The sequence below is a fragment of the Lissotriton vulgaris genome, chromosome 10, assembly GCF_964263255.1.
Source record: "Lissotriton vulgaris chromosome 10, aLisVul1.2, whole genome shotgun sequence".
Classification (NCBI taxonomy): domain Eukaryota; kingdom Metazoa; phylum Chordata; class Amphibia; order Caudata; family Salamandridae; genus Lissotriton; species Lissotriton vulgaris.
The window spans coordinates 45,936,057-45,953,081 of NC_141698.1; the positions used below are offsets into that span (position 1 = coordinate 45,936,057).

General features: G+C 44.4%; 1 protein-coding gene across 1 annotated transcript in view; it reads left to right on the forward strand.

Annotated features, from left to right (window-relative positions):
* The first annotated feature begins 2,008 nt into the window (after positions 1–2,008).
* Positions 2,009–17,025, forward strand: part of LOC147684543 (extracellular calcium-sensing receptor-like) — a 65,011-nt gene continuing 49,994 nt past the window's right edge. Inside the window, exon 1 of the mRNA XM_086939702.1 lies at positions 2,009–2,653. Coding sequence (XP_086795828.1) covers positions 2,009–2,653 — 645 coding nt within the window. The remainder of the gene's footprint in view (positions 2,654–17,025) is intronic.

A 17,025-nucleotide genomic window follows, 5' to 3' on the forward strand; every position in this document is an offset into this window, starting at 1 on the left:
ACCTTTCTCCTCCGTTTTTTTGCCTTAGTGCTCATATTTCGCAGTTATTGAAGGTCTCTCCTTCGGTTGGGTTGTTAAGCACTTCCGGACTACATGTCCCATCATTCATAACATGCGCTGGTAGTTGCCCCACAAAAGTAATTTCTTTATTTATTTTCCATCGTTGTTATTATTAATTCGGCTTTAGTATCCTTCCCTGCGCACACTGTTCTGCCAGATGCCCACTGTTCCGATAAACAATGTGGCGTCCTGCTGGTTTTCTGTCCCCCGGGGTCCGACTGTGTGGGAATGTAGTATCCCACAAACCTTGGCTGTCCACAAGAAAGGCAGTATAACACTTGCCCGTAGACCTCCTAAGGCTTGGTGGCAGCACCTCCCGCATACCCCAGTGGTGCTCACTTGGCTCAATCCATCCCTCCAATTGCGGGTGCAGCGGGCGGGTTCTGCCTGTTAAATGTGTCGATAAACGAAAACAGAGTTTGACGAAGGGAAACCCAGCCTGCCAGGTCGGGGCTTGTTTGGCGACGTCACCGCCTATGCATAGAAAAGAATTTTCCTCGCCATCTCCAGCGCAGAAATCAAGCCCACCAGTCGGACATCAGAGGAACCACTTTAATCAGCAGGTACAGCATTACCGGTTTCGACCCTCACAGATCTTAATCAGATGCATATATATTAATTAACTACTGGCGGTTAGATAGTTATACTTAGGACCTAGTTACCATACACACATACATATGTATGTGTGTGCGTTTTTTTTAAATAAGTATATATTTGTAAACATTTTTTATATTATTTAAATATATTTAATTCACATGATATAGCTGTTACATGTTAATGTATTTAAAGTTTATCATTGTTAACTATATTTAACTTAAAAAAGTATATTTTTTGTTTATATGTTCTGATATTGGTGCAAAACGATATTTTTTTTCAATATTTTTGTATTTACAATTGTATGTATAGGAAAACAATATATTTGTGCTCAATATTTGACACAATATTTTTGTTTCAACATATTTAGAGTGTTGATATTTTGTCAGTGAACCATTTAAAACTTTACAAATTCATATATATTGAGTTACCCTTATTGGAATTTCGTTGTATTGTTCATTGAAATATTCTCTATTTTTATAAACTCCAGTGGGATTTTTATTGTGCTGTGTTTTTGACTTTTTTGTTTTTTTTGTACTTCTAAATGCTTTAAACTTTTTCTTAACTTTAGTCTGTCCTGTCTGTGTTCTAGGAAACAGGGATAATCTTAGGCTTAAGTTACTGAAACCTTGCAGGAATAGTGACAAAACTCACTTGTGGAGAACTTTCAGCCACCCCAACTAATAATCCACTTTTTCACAGCTACCTTAGACGATGTTCATGGAAAGGGACAGGATGGTGGAGGCTAACCAAGGTCAGGTCCCTTAACTGGTACGGATAGCCAGAAGCAAACTGATGCAGTCTGCGTGGGAACGTTCTTTAGAACCTGATTCCCTCCAATAGACAAGAGTACAAAATATTGCCCTGCCTAGCTATGTGTGTAGTGTAACTAACTCTTTAACACAAACAGTGTAATAGTGCAATGAATGATCATTATTGAATGGCCCATGACAGCATGTTGTAAAAATAAAAAAGTGGTTACAGAAGAAAAGGATAGCAATAATCTACAATGGAGTGTACACTAGACAAAGACAATCCATGTCATGATACTTGTAAAAGCATTGCCTGTAGAAATATTTTATGAATCATAAATTATGATAGAATGTGTGATTAAATCTCATCTAAACCTTTTACTCTGAACAGTTTTAAATCAAATTATTTTCCTGTTAAACAGATCAGTCATGGAGCAGCACTCCCAGCCCTAAGTGACAAAACACAATTTCCATCCTTTCTTCGAACAGTGACCAGTGTTGACATCCAGCCTTTGGCATTAGTTCAGCTTTTGCTCACATTTAGATGGACATGGATTGGAATTTTGATCTCCAACAATGATGTTTGTCTTCAAGGCAGCCAGATGCTGAAAGAAGAGGCAGAGAAAAGGAGGATCTGTGTTGAGTTTTTTGAGACGCTGCCAACAGTTCCTAGCCGTGCCTCCCTAGACCGTTTCATTGGGATTCTGCTTCGATCCACCGCCACTGTGATCGTCTGCTATGCCTATGAAGTTCATATTCTCCCAGTACTGAAGGAAATATCTATGCTTGGCTTCTCTGACAAAATGTGGATTGGTATCACAAGCTTGATGGCATCTCCTATGTTTTCTCCAAGAGAATTATGGAAAATGCTGAATGGCACATTGGGGATGGCAGTGCCAAACAGAGACATTCCTGGGTTTAAAGAATTCACCTATGGAATCCATCCATCTAGGAACCCAGATGACATATTTCTGAGAAGGATTTGGGAGCATGTCTTTCGCTGCACCTGGGTGGGAGATTTGAAGCAAGGTCCAGGAAATGCTTTACATTGGACGACACAATGCTCTGGGACAGAAAGTCTACGAGGGCTTGATTCTTCAGTGCTTGAAGCAAAGTTTACATTAACTGCATACAATGCCATCTATGCTTTGGCACACGCGCTCCATGATTTGATTTCCTGCAAACCACACGAAGGTCCATTTGCCAATAATTCATGTGCCGATCCCCAGAACTTCAAACCGTGGCAGGTGAGAGCGCTAGTGTATTAGTGAATGACATTTTACTTTTCAGCATTTGTTTAGTGAACATATAAATTTGCGTCAGTCAATCACTCAATCCTTTGCATTCTGCCTAACTTGAACTGTACGGGGCAGATTTATACTTTTTTAGGTCAATCAGCTCAACAACTTAAGTTGCTTCACTGTTTTGTTTAACAGGGAGAAATCAATGCATAGCCATATTCAAAAAATGGCCTGCTGTTGCTGTCATCCCCTGTGTTGGTGCACTATAAATACTGCCTAGCATCACACACAACCTTTAAACCATAGTACAAATGAATGAGCATGCTATGTAGCATATAATGTGCACTGAAAGCATAGCCTTCCAGTACAAAATCCTATGACAAGACAATTCTGACACATTCCTCACATTGTTTGTGTAAAATGTTTGAAGACATTAAATATTTCTTGTTGTTAGTACCGGCTTCAAGGAGGCGTTGGTTTTTTATGCGATGCCCAGAGTGTCTATCTTTGTAGATTTGGCTTCAAAAATGAAGTAGGCGTGCACAGATCCACCCACATTGCAACCAAGTAAAGCCCCCATGATGCAGAGTGGTGTAAAGTAGAGCAAAGTGCTATATGTGCTCAGAAACATGCACTCTTCCAATCAAAATACCTTTTGCATGGGAAAGTAAATTTACCTGTAATACTTTAAACTGCTTTGTGTAACTTTTTGCCAACACACAGTCGTTGTACATTATGGCCCAGATGTAACATATATAACCTATTAGACAATGAGTTTCTTTTAAAGCATGATAGAACTCTGAGCATCCAACAGCAGGTGTCCAGTCTCATTCAGTCTGACTGCACACCCTGGAGTCCATCTTTGCATCTCATTTATCTGTGGCTGAGAAAGGAAACTTACCATAACTAGAGATACCACCACACCATATAATTATATAAACTGTTGTAAATGGCGAATCCATCAGAACATGGAAGAAACACAACCTCACATTTTTACAATTGCTACTCCTGCTAATTAACTGTGTGATTGTTGTACTGTGTTTATTTACCTGGCTCACTTATATCTTCTAGTTACTGATGCTGCTCAGGATCCCCAAACCACACTAAGGGGGCCATTATGATGGCAGATTCCCCGCATACTCCGGGCCGGCGGAAGCCACCACCGGCCAGGAGGATGCGGGAAATCCGCCGAGGAGGCTTGAAAGACCCACCGCCAAATTAGGATGGCTGGTGGGTCTCACAATCTGTCCTCCGCTTTTCCGCCGCGGTCGGAAGGCGACCACGGCGGAAAAGCACCGCCATCCATATTAGGATGTAGGGAAAGTAATGCTTTTCCGCGGCGGCTTTTCCGCCGTGGAAAAGCATACGGACATTCACTTTGGGGTCCCGTTGCGGGCCCCCTGGGTGAAGGTTGCGTGGGGGGTGCACATGGGGGGTACCTATGGTACCCCCCTGCCTTTGCGTGCACGAAGCGGCAGGCACCGCGCGGGCCTGCCGCTTTGTGCATGCAAATGCACTGCTTTCATTTTTTACATTGCGGCGGGTGCTGCTTCAAGCAGCACCCGCCGCAATGTAAAACATACAGGATGTGACCGCCAGGGTGGCGGTCACATCCTTATTGCCATGGAGGGACCGCCGCTGCCCATGCGGACGGTCCCTCCTACTCAGGGGTGGCGGACGGACGCAGGTCCGTCCGCCATCCTAATCGGCCCCTAAATCCTGTGAATCTCCAAAGGATTAAAGGCTGTAAAAGTGGAAAAAACCTGTGGCTAGAAATTGAAAACACTGATCAAAAGCTTTAGTATGAGTGGGGATGACCATTTAACAAAAGACAGACAACCTAACGCCTGAAAGATGATGACCCTTTGGCAGTTAGGTCACCACCTGTAATTGACAGCATTGAAGGTCAATAAGGAGTTCACTCCCCAACTAATGCTTTGTCAATGAATTTAACATAATATCAACTGATATTGATTTTACACTTTAAACCAGATAGTGAAGATCAGGAAGTTAAATTGTTGACACCATCATATGCAAGGATCTTAGATTAAAACGTTTGGCATGATCAAAGATGGTGATCATATCAAGAACATATGAGACAATACTTCTGGACAGTTTACAGTTCTGTCAGCAAATAAAACATTACAGTCAATTAAATAGACCTAAAATCAAAAAGGATGTTGTCCAGTAAAATTTAGAAACCATAAGGTTTATTTTTAAAATTGAAGAGCAATACAGAAGGCAACATCAAGGTTAATCAGAAGCATGGTAAATCAATATAGGGAATAAGCAAAAGGCTCAATCAGATGCAGCAAAGTCTGACATGAAGTTAAGTCTTAAAGCAAAAAACAGCCTACCCAAAGTTCTACTCTCATACAGTTGGGGCAAAATAAACCTCCACCTCCAATATGTACTTTTAAGGGAAAATTCACATTTAAAAACAATGGAAATCGCACAGTCAGCATAAGGCGATCAAAGTTAAATGACTCACCGTTTAGAAATATACATTATCTATTTCCACCAGTACCTTTCCTAAATGAATATTAATGCCCCCTAGTAACATACCGATCTAGTTGCACAAAACAATGAGAGTCTCCCAAATGGCCTACAGTATTTAAAAATGTTGCAAAAGGCTTCCTCCATGGTTCTTTTAGAGTAGCATGTCAATACAGAGCATTACATAGTGCACATTTTGCTTAAGTTCGATGAAAAGGGAAATGAAAATGCACTTCATGGATGTATGAAGAATCAAAATGGAGTTGAGGCCTAGTTCAGTGTCAAGGTCAGGAAATATATAATATTCCAAAGGGCAGTGTTTTGCTATTAATCAGAAATGGTCATAATACTAGGCATACATATGTACTAAATCAAAATCAACTCTTACAATACTCTGAGTTCAACTGATTTTGTGTTGACACCTGGTCAGTGCATTCCTAAGCCTTTTACTACTCCATAAACTCTCCTTAGTCTCCTGATCTATCTGTCCTCATTACGCAGTTACATTATCCAAACTCCCTCCATTGCCACAAACACTGCCATCCATTCACAATAACGTCAATCCTAACGACTGATCGTGTACCCGCAGTCTACAACTGTGCAAGTAATTATGAAGTAAATAGAGGGTGTTAAGGTTTTCTGCTAGGTTGGCACCAGCCTGTTTGTGAATTCTCAGCATTGTTCTTTTTCATTCACATACAAACACACACACAAATGCACACAGACACACACACACTCACATACACTCACCCTACATGTTTGGTAGATTTTATTGCACAAATTGCAAGGAAGAAAAACATATATTTCTCAGTGAACAGAGACCTATGAAAAATATTCCATGGTTCCCTTGTAAACATGGATTTCGTCAACATCATGATAGCCTCCATAACCACTTTGATGACCTTTACCATTGTCAGGACTATTATAATTATGTCTCATGAAGGACTAAATTATGTTGCAAGTCTGTCAACATTATTCTTCAAATTATGTGGCAACTGTAATTAAACTTGTGTCTTAAAGTAACCATAGTTCACAACCCACCATTCACTTTTTAATTTTTTTTTATTGATTACCTGGTACAAATCATTGAAAACAATATACAATAGTCATAATACCACCATGCACGTATCACAAAGTAAAAAAAAGGACAGCTATCAATTCAATTACCAAGGATATACAAATACATAAGCGAGGCAAAAGTTCATCTAAGTCAGAAATCCAATCGATAAAATCAGATACCACATCATAAAATCCCGATTTTGTATTATAGGCAAGATTCTCTCTATTTTTTTAACGGGCCCATAGGTTTTGCCCTAGTTCTCTCATTCTCCTACCTCTTCCCCTATATAGGGCTACCTCGATATTATGAATCCCTAACAGCCGAGAAAGCCACATCTGGAAGGAGAGGCCGCAGTATCCTTCCAGCCTGCCGCCAGAATAATCCGGATGATCGCCACAGACATAAAAACAAACAGTTCTTCTTCCTTATTCAGATTTAAGTTACTATCATGCCCTAAGATCATTAGGGTAGGGGATAGGATGATCTTAATGCCTAGCAGCCCCTCCCAAAATTTCTGGATATTGATAAAAATCTTTACTAGCTTTTAGCAGTGATAAAACATGTTGGCAAGATCAGCTGACCCCTCTGAGCATCTAGGACAGTTGTCATCTTCCCTCATGCCCCACCCAAATAACTTAGCTGGGGGTAAAATATAAATTGAATACCGTATTATAATGTTTGGGCTCTCAAATTCGTAGAGCGGAACCATTTCCCAGCTAGTTGCAGAGTCTTATCTAAGTCAATGTCTGGGTCCCCTAGTTTTACCATCCAAGCTGCTTCGATTTTATCCACATCATCTTGGAGAGTTGAAATTAGGACTTTATAGATCGGCTTAATTTTAACACCCCTACCCAAAACATACTCCATCACATTGTTTTTACACCCTGGAGTAATGGGTGGCCTGATCCTTAATAGTGTTTGGTGAATCTGTACGAATTTAAAGCCTTGCGAAGCTAAAATTCCATATTTTCCCTGAATATCATCAAAACTCAACATCGTACTTCCACCAAACAGATCTCCCAATCTTCTGATTCCTTGGCCCTCCCACAATCTCCAAAGTCTATCCATACTAAAATAAGGAAACAGACTAGAGTTCCAGAGTGGGGTATAATAATTAATTTTCGGGATTCCCAGATGCTTCTGTATGGATTTCCAGACCTTCCAGGCACTGTCCAATACCTTGTATCGTTTTTTATTAAAATAGCGTTTGTCCGTTTTACGCAACAAGACACCAGTAGCTTCCTTACCTAGCAGCAATTCAAAAATAGAAGGGGGGTATCTTAACCCTAAGGAAGAGTCATACACGCTTAATACGCAGTCTAATAAAGTAGCCATCTGACTGAAAAGACAGCCCAACATATAAAATCTGATGTTAGGAGCCGCTGGCCCCCCCTTATCCGATGGGAGTGAGAGATACCTCATAGACCGTCTAATTTTCCCATATTGCCAGATAAAATTCGCAAAGGCTGCCTCTATAGATGTAAGCACTTCCTCCCCAACCACCGATGGGATACTACGAAAAAGATACAATATCTTGGGGAACATGGTCATCTTAATGACATTAACTCTGACTATAGTAGATAAGTGTATACAATCAAAATATTGTATACACCCCACACCATTCACAATTTGGTTATCAATTATGTAATGTCAGATGTCATTAGGAATGTTATCAATGCAGTCACTGAATACGTCATGAGTGATGTAATATGCGAGGGTAGAAGCAGTGCATGGCAAGAGCGTGAATTATAGTTACTTTAGGGCAACATTTATAGTTACTGGTGAATTTCTGTGATCTTGCTAATTAAAAACACTATTCTTTAACTGACATTTTAACCTAATTATAATGTCCCTTTAATGTTCATGATTTTCAGTAAGTTTCTAAGCATCTTTTTTTCATTATAAAGTGAGATATTATTCCAGTTCCTAACTACAATGTCACTTTAACATCTGTTGTTTTCTGTGAATTCTGTGTCTATTTTTAACAAAAAGTAATAAGTTCTTCCTCGTGTGCAGCATAGGGCGAAGCACCCAGCACCCCGCAATGGATGTCCTAGGGACAAGGATGGTGTGGGTTTGGGTGTGGGATCTGGTCAGGCCCTGCACCCAACCCACTCTAGGAGCTCAAACCACCGCAGGCACACAACTGGCTTTTAAAAATATTTTTGAGTTCTGTTGATCCGCGAGTCGAACGCAATGCCACCCCACCCCTTAGGGGATTCATTCTGGATCCTCAGATCCACTGTGAAGATCCAAAAGGATGTCAATATTGGCATTGCGGTGCATCCAGAACCATACCAATTTATTTTTTTGAATGCATTTGCTCTCAGAGGGATGCCTGTGAGACACTGCAAGAGGCACAGATGTTCAGGGTGTCTCTACAATGCCCCTTATACCTTATTATGTTTCATCTTTAAGACTCAAGTACACAGTCACAGAGTCCAAAAATGGTGGCGACAACTTTTTCTTCAGGATGTGGCCAACCAATCTCAATGCATGGTTGAGCAAGATATGACATACCTTTATTGTTTTAATACTTATTTCTCAAAAACTACTGAATGGAATTACGACAAGTCTCAAAAGCGCACATTGGGAAATATTTTGAAGTTCTGATTATTGGCTTTGACATGCCCTCATGCCATCTTGAATTGTGACTCTGTCTGGCTTAAGCTTTGGGCATAGGCAGGCCTCCAGATTACTCAAGTTGTTTAGGCTATTCACGTTAAAGGTTGTTTTGTTTCCTGCACTGGTGGAGACTTTTGTAAGCTTTGTTTTGATAAGGGATTGAAATGTGTGAGAGCACAGAAGGAAGTGAGAAATCCGTTGCCTTTGGAATTTGGTGTAACTCTGTTCCACCATTTTGGATGTGGCTGTGTCTGAGCTCTAAAGTAACTAGAACGTGTGCCCTTAATAATAATAATAATAATAATAATAATAATAATAATAGGTCATTTATAGAGCACATGGCTATCTCCAACAGAGGTGTCCCGGCGCTAGGCGGAGTATGCAGCGATGAAGAGGAGGGAAGGACTACGGAAGGCTAAAAAACAGGTTTTCAGCACTTTCTCCAACTTGCGAAGATGGGGAGACATATAGTTCCAGAGAGAAGCAGTTCTCACTGAGAAAGCAGGTCCACCTAACCTCAGAGTAGCGAGGAATCCTGAGCAGATTCTGATGATTAGATCTAAGAGCCCTGCCAAAGTGATAGTGCTGGAGTCTCTGTTTCTAATAGCCTGGTCCCCAATTTCTGGTGGCTCTGATGGCAATAGACAGTGCTTTAAAATCAATTCTCCTTCTGACAAGCAGCCAGGGGAGGCTCCACAGGTAGAGGGAAATGTGATGACAAATCAGAACATTCCATGCACAATGTTGATATCAATGATGTAATTTCAGATGTTGAAGTGATGTTATCAACAATGTCATGGAACATGTCATGAGTGATGTAATATGTGAGGAAATTAGTTGTGTATAGGGAGGGTGCAAGTTATAAATACTGTATGGCACAAGTTGCAGTTACTAGAGATATCTATAGGTGTTGGATTTACTGCTTTTTTGTTTAAAACATTATGTTGCCACTGTGGTTTTCATGTTTTCCAGATTTTTATAAATGTAAGCCCAGGAAACTCTGTGCCACTGGAATCAATGTATTCTTGATTGCAGAGCCCTAAGTAGGGCAACCCTTGCCCTAGATTGCTTGTTTTCCAGTTCAGGGAGGACCTGGCCCATCTGTTCAGGCTGGACTGTTCCCATAAGGAGCATGGTCAATACTGATTTACACATGGCTGGGTCCAAACTGAGGTGGCATGATGGGTAAAACACGATGGATTGGGATGAGGCCCAAGTGATTGCCAGTGGCTGAGATTAATTCACTCCATCCATCCAACACCTTGTTGTTTTTATATTTGATGCCCTAAGCGTTCCGGATATGCCCAGACCTGGGTCTTGGGCTCACGGTGCCACTGGAACCAAGCTATATCTGGCTGAAGAGCCCCTACAAGGGCAAAACCAGTCCTAGGTTGCTTATGTTCTGGTTCAGGGAGGACCTGGCCTGGCAGATTGGGCTGGACTGCTCCCATCAGGAGCAGGGTCAAAACTTATTTGCTCATGGTTGGATCCAAACTGAGTTGGCTTTGTGGGTGAAAACAATGGATTAGGATGCGGCCTGAGTGTTTGCCAGTGGCTGAGATTAATTCATGCATTCTATCCAGCACCTTGGTTTTATATCTGGCTAGATTACAGCAGCACATACGCTGGCCACTATGCTGCTGAGCCAGTCAGGAGAGGAGGTGCCAAGCGGGGGAGAGTGGCATTGTCAAGTGTTGCTGCCTTCTCAACCTCAAGCCACCGATCATTGAGAAGCTAATGATGTGAAGCAATACTCTGCAAGCATGTGCAGTACATTTGTTTACAGCATGCATGTCACCCGATGACTTTGTGGTGTCAGGTCACACGCCCCCAAATCATTCACAGGTAGCATGTTCCTTGTACCCCACCCTTTATCAACTTGTCAGAGGGTGGGATGGGACCAGAGATCCTCCTGACCCCACCACACCTTGTAATGAGCTAAGAAAATGTGTACAAAATGACCGACAAACAAGCCCGGGAAAATAGGGGGCTGGCGCCTTACATACCCCGGGCTGCTCTGATAACAAAGCTGGACTGTGTTCCCCTGTGACTAAATACACCTAAAATAGGGAAAGTAAAAATTGATGATCAATCAGCAGTCAATATTTGGGATGTCCTGCAAAAGAAGTTACAAAAGTGTAAATACGAATGATAAAAGCATAACATGTTCTTCTTTCACACGGCCACCTAGGCATGCAACTTTATGCTTAGAATTTCATTTGTGGGATGCAAATTCAAATTATTCCTATTAAGTTGAGACAAAAAATATCTTGCTATTGAAATATCTCCATTTCACAAAAGGTTGTCTGATGTCTTTTAACAAGAAAATTACATTGTCAGTATACCTTATCATATCCACTGTTCAGACTAACTGCTTCTCCTACATCCATATGACCAGCTATTTGTAGCTGTGGCAAAACTGGGAGCAACCAGATACATATGGATGTTTCACATAGTTGGTGAGTCAAAGTACTTGAAATAAAACATATTGTTGAACAATCAAAATTCTAGCATTCTTAACACTGTGATGATATGTTATAGATATTTAATGGATTTGGTATTCAGAAAATGTTTCCATGCAGCAATATGTTACATGAAAAAAATGCCCCTTTTTGCCTGTCCACCCCATTTCTTGCTGAATTTTATTACGGAGAGTATGTTAAATGTTATGTTATGTTAAATGGTTTATTAAGCGCTCAACTCACCCTGGGGCATCTCGGCGCTGCCTAAAAGATTGGGACCCTACGAGGGGGCACAGAGGCCCTGAAGAGTGAGTTAGCGCAAGAAGGCTTTTAGTTGTTTCCAAAAAAATGCCAAAGCTCGGGATAGCTCGCAGAGCCTGGGGGAGCTGGTTCTAATATCTCGGGCCAGATATGAAAAGGCTCTGCCCTTGGTCCCGGAGAGGCGGATTCGAGGATCCTGAAGAAACCCCAGCGAGCTAGATCTAAGTATCCTTGGGGGACAGTATTTAAGCAGTTTATTTTGTAGATGGCGAAGGCCTTTGTTGTTGAGAGCATTATAGGTTAGTTAAACAGCAGATTTTAAAGAAGGATCTCTTTTTCACAGATAGCCAATGTAATTCTCTAAACAGCGGGTTTGAGGAAGAGCCTGTAGGATGATTTAAAAGCATTCTCGCTGCCGTATTCTGAACAACTTGTAGTTTGGCCAGAAGAGTCTCCCCCACTTCTGCCAGCAAAGCATTGCCATAGTCTAAATGACTGGTTACCTTAGCCTGCACTAATGTCCTGCAATGAGGGTAGATATGAACGGAACCATTTTTCGAAGGAGTCGTAGGCTATAGTAGCATGAGCTGGTTGTAGCCGCAATATGGTCCTTCATGGACAGTGTCTGATCCACTTTTATGCCTACGTTTTTTACTGAAGATTTGGGGATGGGAGCAGAGCTGAATTGGACAGGCCACCAATCGTCTGACCAAATGTCAGAGGCTTTCCCCTTTAACATGATCTCTGTTTTTTCTGGATTTAATTGAAGGCAGTTTCGTGTCATCCAGTCAGAGATCGCCTTCTTGCCAGTGGCAAAGCGTGTTTTCTCTAGCTCTGGATTTTCTCTGATAGTGAACATAAGCTGCATATCATCTGCATATGAGATGATTTCAAAACCCAGCTGTACAACTATTTGCACCAGGGGGGCCATATATGTATTAAAAAAGGGTTGGATTCAGGCAGGAGCCCTATGGGACACCCTTCTCCAAGGACATTTTAGCCGAAGAATAGGGTCCTAAGGTGACAGTTTGAGTTCTCTAAGACAGGAAATGTTGTAACCACTTCAGGGCTGTCCCTTTGATACCACAAGCAGAAATCATCTCCGCCAGCTTTATGTGAGAGATGGTATCAAAAGCCGTGGAGAGATCTAGGAGAATCAGTATCATGGAGCCCTCTGAATCTATTGTCTGTCTGAGCGAATCTGTCACCGCCAGAATAGCGGTTTCTATGGAGTTTAAGTTTAAGTTTAAAATATTTGTTAAGCGCAACGTACACCTGAGCGGTTTCTTGGAGCAGTTAAACATTTTGCAAATTGGGGCGTGTGGCCAACAGCATGGCCGTGTAAGTCGGAACCCTCTGCTGCTCCGGCCAGCCGATCAAAATCCGCCGTAAAAAAGACGTCCAATGGCCCAGATTTAGATCAGTACAGACGTATGAATATCCAGTCGCACCCTGGATTGGGGAAAAATTTAAACTGGAAATGAGGAACCTACCTTTTGGCGATGAGCCGTCCCGCCGCGGCTTGATTCTACCCGAAATTCAAGATGGCGGCGCCCTGACTGCGAGATCGGGAGAAGCTGACGGAGCTCCGAGAGTATTCAGGCGGGCTTAGGGGGGTGGCGAAACAGTCCCTGGCGAAGCAGATCGGCCTGTGGGGGACACGGAGCGGCCAGCAGACGATTGCAGAACTCCGTCTACGTCCCAGAGGCAGGGCGCTGAAGGACTGAGAGACACATTGAGGACACCTCCCCGGGAGGCCTGATGAGGTAGGCCACACCACAGCCGGAGTAGACGACCCGCCGAAAGCCCGGTACGGGAGAGAAGGGCCGGAGCTGCCTGCCTACAAGCGGGGAAACAACCTGGATTGAGGGGATTGGAAGCGGAGATGGTGGACCCGGAGATTGGCGGCACCTCCTGTTTCTGGGCCTACCGGCAGAGCTGAGCGCCCCATACAGCTTGTGGGGCGACAAGACCCAGGCAATTGAGAGTTGGCCTGGGGACATCCAAGAACACCCGCCGACAGCATACTAACTGGGGCGACCTGAACCTTGGACATTAGGCCCGGCTAAGGGAGGATTACTGAAGCACCAGCACCACAGAGCAATACCTATGCTGTTGCGAGAGCCCTACTACTGAGTTCTGGTGGCGCACTAGACCCGGCTCTGACGCCCTGGACGGGGCGATCTTTGAGAGCTTAGCCCGTGTATGCACCATTAGCCGGGGAAGGTCGCGGGAGAACGGAGGAAAGACGTTCGGCGCTGAACCTGAGGAAATAGATGAAGACCCAGAGCCGTCTTGACTGCGAAGCTTGACTGACCCATACTATATGGGAGGCACCCAGGCCACGGACGTGATCAACATGGGCAAAAAAGAGATGACCGCCAAGACTCCGAAACAAGGCACCATCGACAGATACGCTATGGCTCCTCTGTCCAATGAGACGGGGTCACCGGGTACCCACACCGACACGGAACTACTGATGGGGGCCATACAGGCATCTAGAGACGACATACAGGCATCCCGGAGCGCCCTGGAAGTCAAGATCAAAGAGGTGGGCTCTGAGGTCAATCTGCTGCGCCAAGATTTCCGCAATCTGACAGAGAGGGTCACCACCGCGGAGAACAGATTGGGTGAGGCCGAAGACACGATACTCACACTGAAGAAGGGTGTGGCGAAGCTCCGAGCGTCACACAAGCAACTACAGTGGAAAGTGGATGACGCGGAGAACAGGGCACACCGCAACAACCTCCGCTTTGTAGGTTTTAGGGAGGGAATTGAAGGGACTAATATGGAGGAGTTCCTGCACACCTGGCTACATGAGATCTTCCCAACGGCGAAATTCTCGACATGCTTCGTGATAGAAAGAGCACATAGGGCGCTGTTAGTGAAACCTCCAGTGGGTGCGAGACCAAGGCCAGTTATCGCCCGATTCCTGAACTTTGCGGACCGTGATTTGATCTTGAGAGAAGCTTGGAAACTTGGGGAGATACGTCTGGAAAATGCCCAAATAATGATCTTCCCAGACTACAGCCAGGAAGTACAGAAAATGAGGCGCTCCTTCGACGCTGTGAAGGCAAAACTACGAGACTTCCATATTCACTATATGTTGCTTTTCCCGGCGATAATTGAAAGTCATCTATAAAGGAAAAACCTATTTCTTTATGCATCCTGAAGATGCATGGCAGTGGCTAGAGGAGAGCCCTTCCCCTCGGAGGCCCGATGAAAGAAGGAGCGGGACGTAGATGCACTTGTCCACTAATGGTACGCGGTGGGAACGACCGAAGACACAAAGGACGAGAAGTACGAGCGGCATCAAGAGGGTGAACACAACGCCATACCCGCGAAAAGTATGTGCACAAGAAGGAAATGCAACTCAGCATCCTCAGGCATAGAAGATCAGACTGGATCTAGATTCCGCTGCCTAGCTGGGAATGACAGATCGGAGGGAGAGGGGGAACCTGGTGGAGCGACAACTGACAGCGAGGACCCAGAGGAGCAATCCATGCGCCCACTGGTGATAGCCATTAATGAGATGAAGTAGGAACCAGTTACAGTGGCGGGGGCCTCGCCAGAGGTCATCCAGGACTCACATTCTTGAACGAGGGATGTTATGGACGATCAAGCTATGGCGCTTGGCTGAGAGACACGCAAGTTTTTACGCTACCCCCTATTTTCTCCTTGTCGTACTGTTTAAGGGTATTATTTCACCAGCAAAGTGCCACTCATGACAAGGGGAGCGCTGCATGCAGTGTGGATAGAGTTATAGGGATAAGCTAATAGGGAGTTCTGTAGGGAGGGCATAAGACCTTTTATGCCTGGCAGTCCTGTACGTAGCCTGTTGCACAGATGGGACGGATGGGGGAAAGGTGGGGTGGGCGGGTTGGGTGAGGGCACAGATGTTGTTCAGTTCAGGACGGGTTGGGTGGGGGGAGGAGAGGAGCTGGGGAGGAGAGGGAGGGGAAATCATGTCATGAAGGCCGCACACTCGAGTAGTCCTAGAGCCATCTCCACACAAGAGATCAGCCCTATAATCCAGCAGACAAGGCAGGATGTCGGGTGACCATATGAGAGACCATAGAGAGCAGGGGGGATTCAGTGTCCTAACGTGGAATGTAAACGGGCTTGGCAGTAAGATCAAGAGAGGTCTGGTGAATTCATACATTAAAAGGCTAAACCCCGACATATCACTGCTCCAGGAAACGCACCTCAAGGGGACAAATTGTGCCTTCCTAGCTAGGGGTCAGTATAAAGTACTAGCACATGCATGATACACCAAGGGCTCGAGAGAGGTGGCTATACTTATAAATTAAAGAAGACTACACCGTTCTGCATAGCTCAAACATGGATGGATCCACAAGGGACATATGTGGGGTTGAAGGGGACGTGGAGAAGACAAGAGTACACGATAATTTCGGTGTATGTTCCCCTGAAACTGCAGGCCAACACGCTCAGGAGGGTGGTAGATATAATCCTGGACACAGCTGACACTATACAGGTTCTTAGGGGGGATTTTATTGACGTGATGGACCCAGATAGATATGTGGAGGTGGCTACGCCCTGACCAGAAGACCTACTCCTTCTTCTCGGGCTCCCATAGAGTCTATTCGAGGCTGGACTACATCTTTCTGTCCAGACAAAACTTGACGATAGAGGACACAGCTGAATACAAAGCGAGAGGGATCTCCGACCATTCCCCACTTCTGGCGAGGATGGGTGGAGGGAGGGGTGGGAGCAGAGGATCCTGGAGACTGACGGCCTGGGACCTACAAAATGCGACCATATTGAAGGGTGTGAGAGCGGATGTGAAGGTCTATATAGCAGAAAACGAAGGGACGGTTCAATCTAAGGTAGTCTTCTGGGAGGCACTTAAAACAGTAATGAGGGACAGGGTACAAAACAGGTTGGCGGACAAAAGGAGGAAGCTCCATGCTGAAACCATGGTGCTGGAGGCGAACATACTAGACCTGGAGAGGGAATACCAGGCCACAAGGGAGGCAGGGACACTCAGGAGACTGACAGACGCGCAGCAACAGTACTGAGAGATAGTGACGTGAGAGGCCAAAACCCAGGCGTTAGCCACGTTACACCGGCTATATGATGTGGGGAACAAGTCTGGCAAATCATTGGCATGGCTCAGTAAAAAGGAGCGCACTGCCAGATGGGTGGAGCAAGTCAGAGACCCTCAGGGGACTCTGATTAGATCTGACGCTCAAATCGCAGAAGCATTTGCCGACCATTACGAACTTTTCTATGGGGATAGAGCCCTAGGGACATGTGAGGAGGCATCGCATTATATGGAAACAATTGAACTGCCGACCCTGACCCCTGAAGTCCAACGAGGCCTAGAGGCCGACATTACTTTAGACGAAATCATGGGGGCCCAGACTAGGCTGAGGACAGGCAAGACTCCGGGCCCGAATGACTTCCCGGCTGAATTTTTTAAGCGCATAACTGACCGCCTGACACGCCATTTG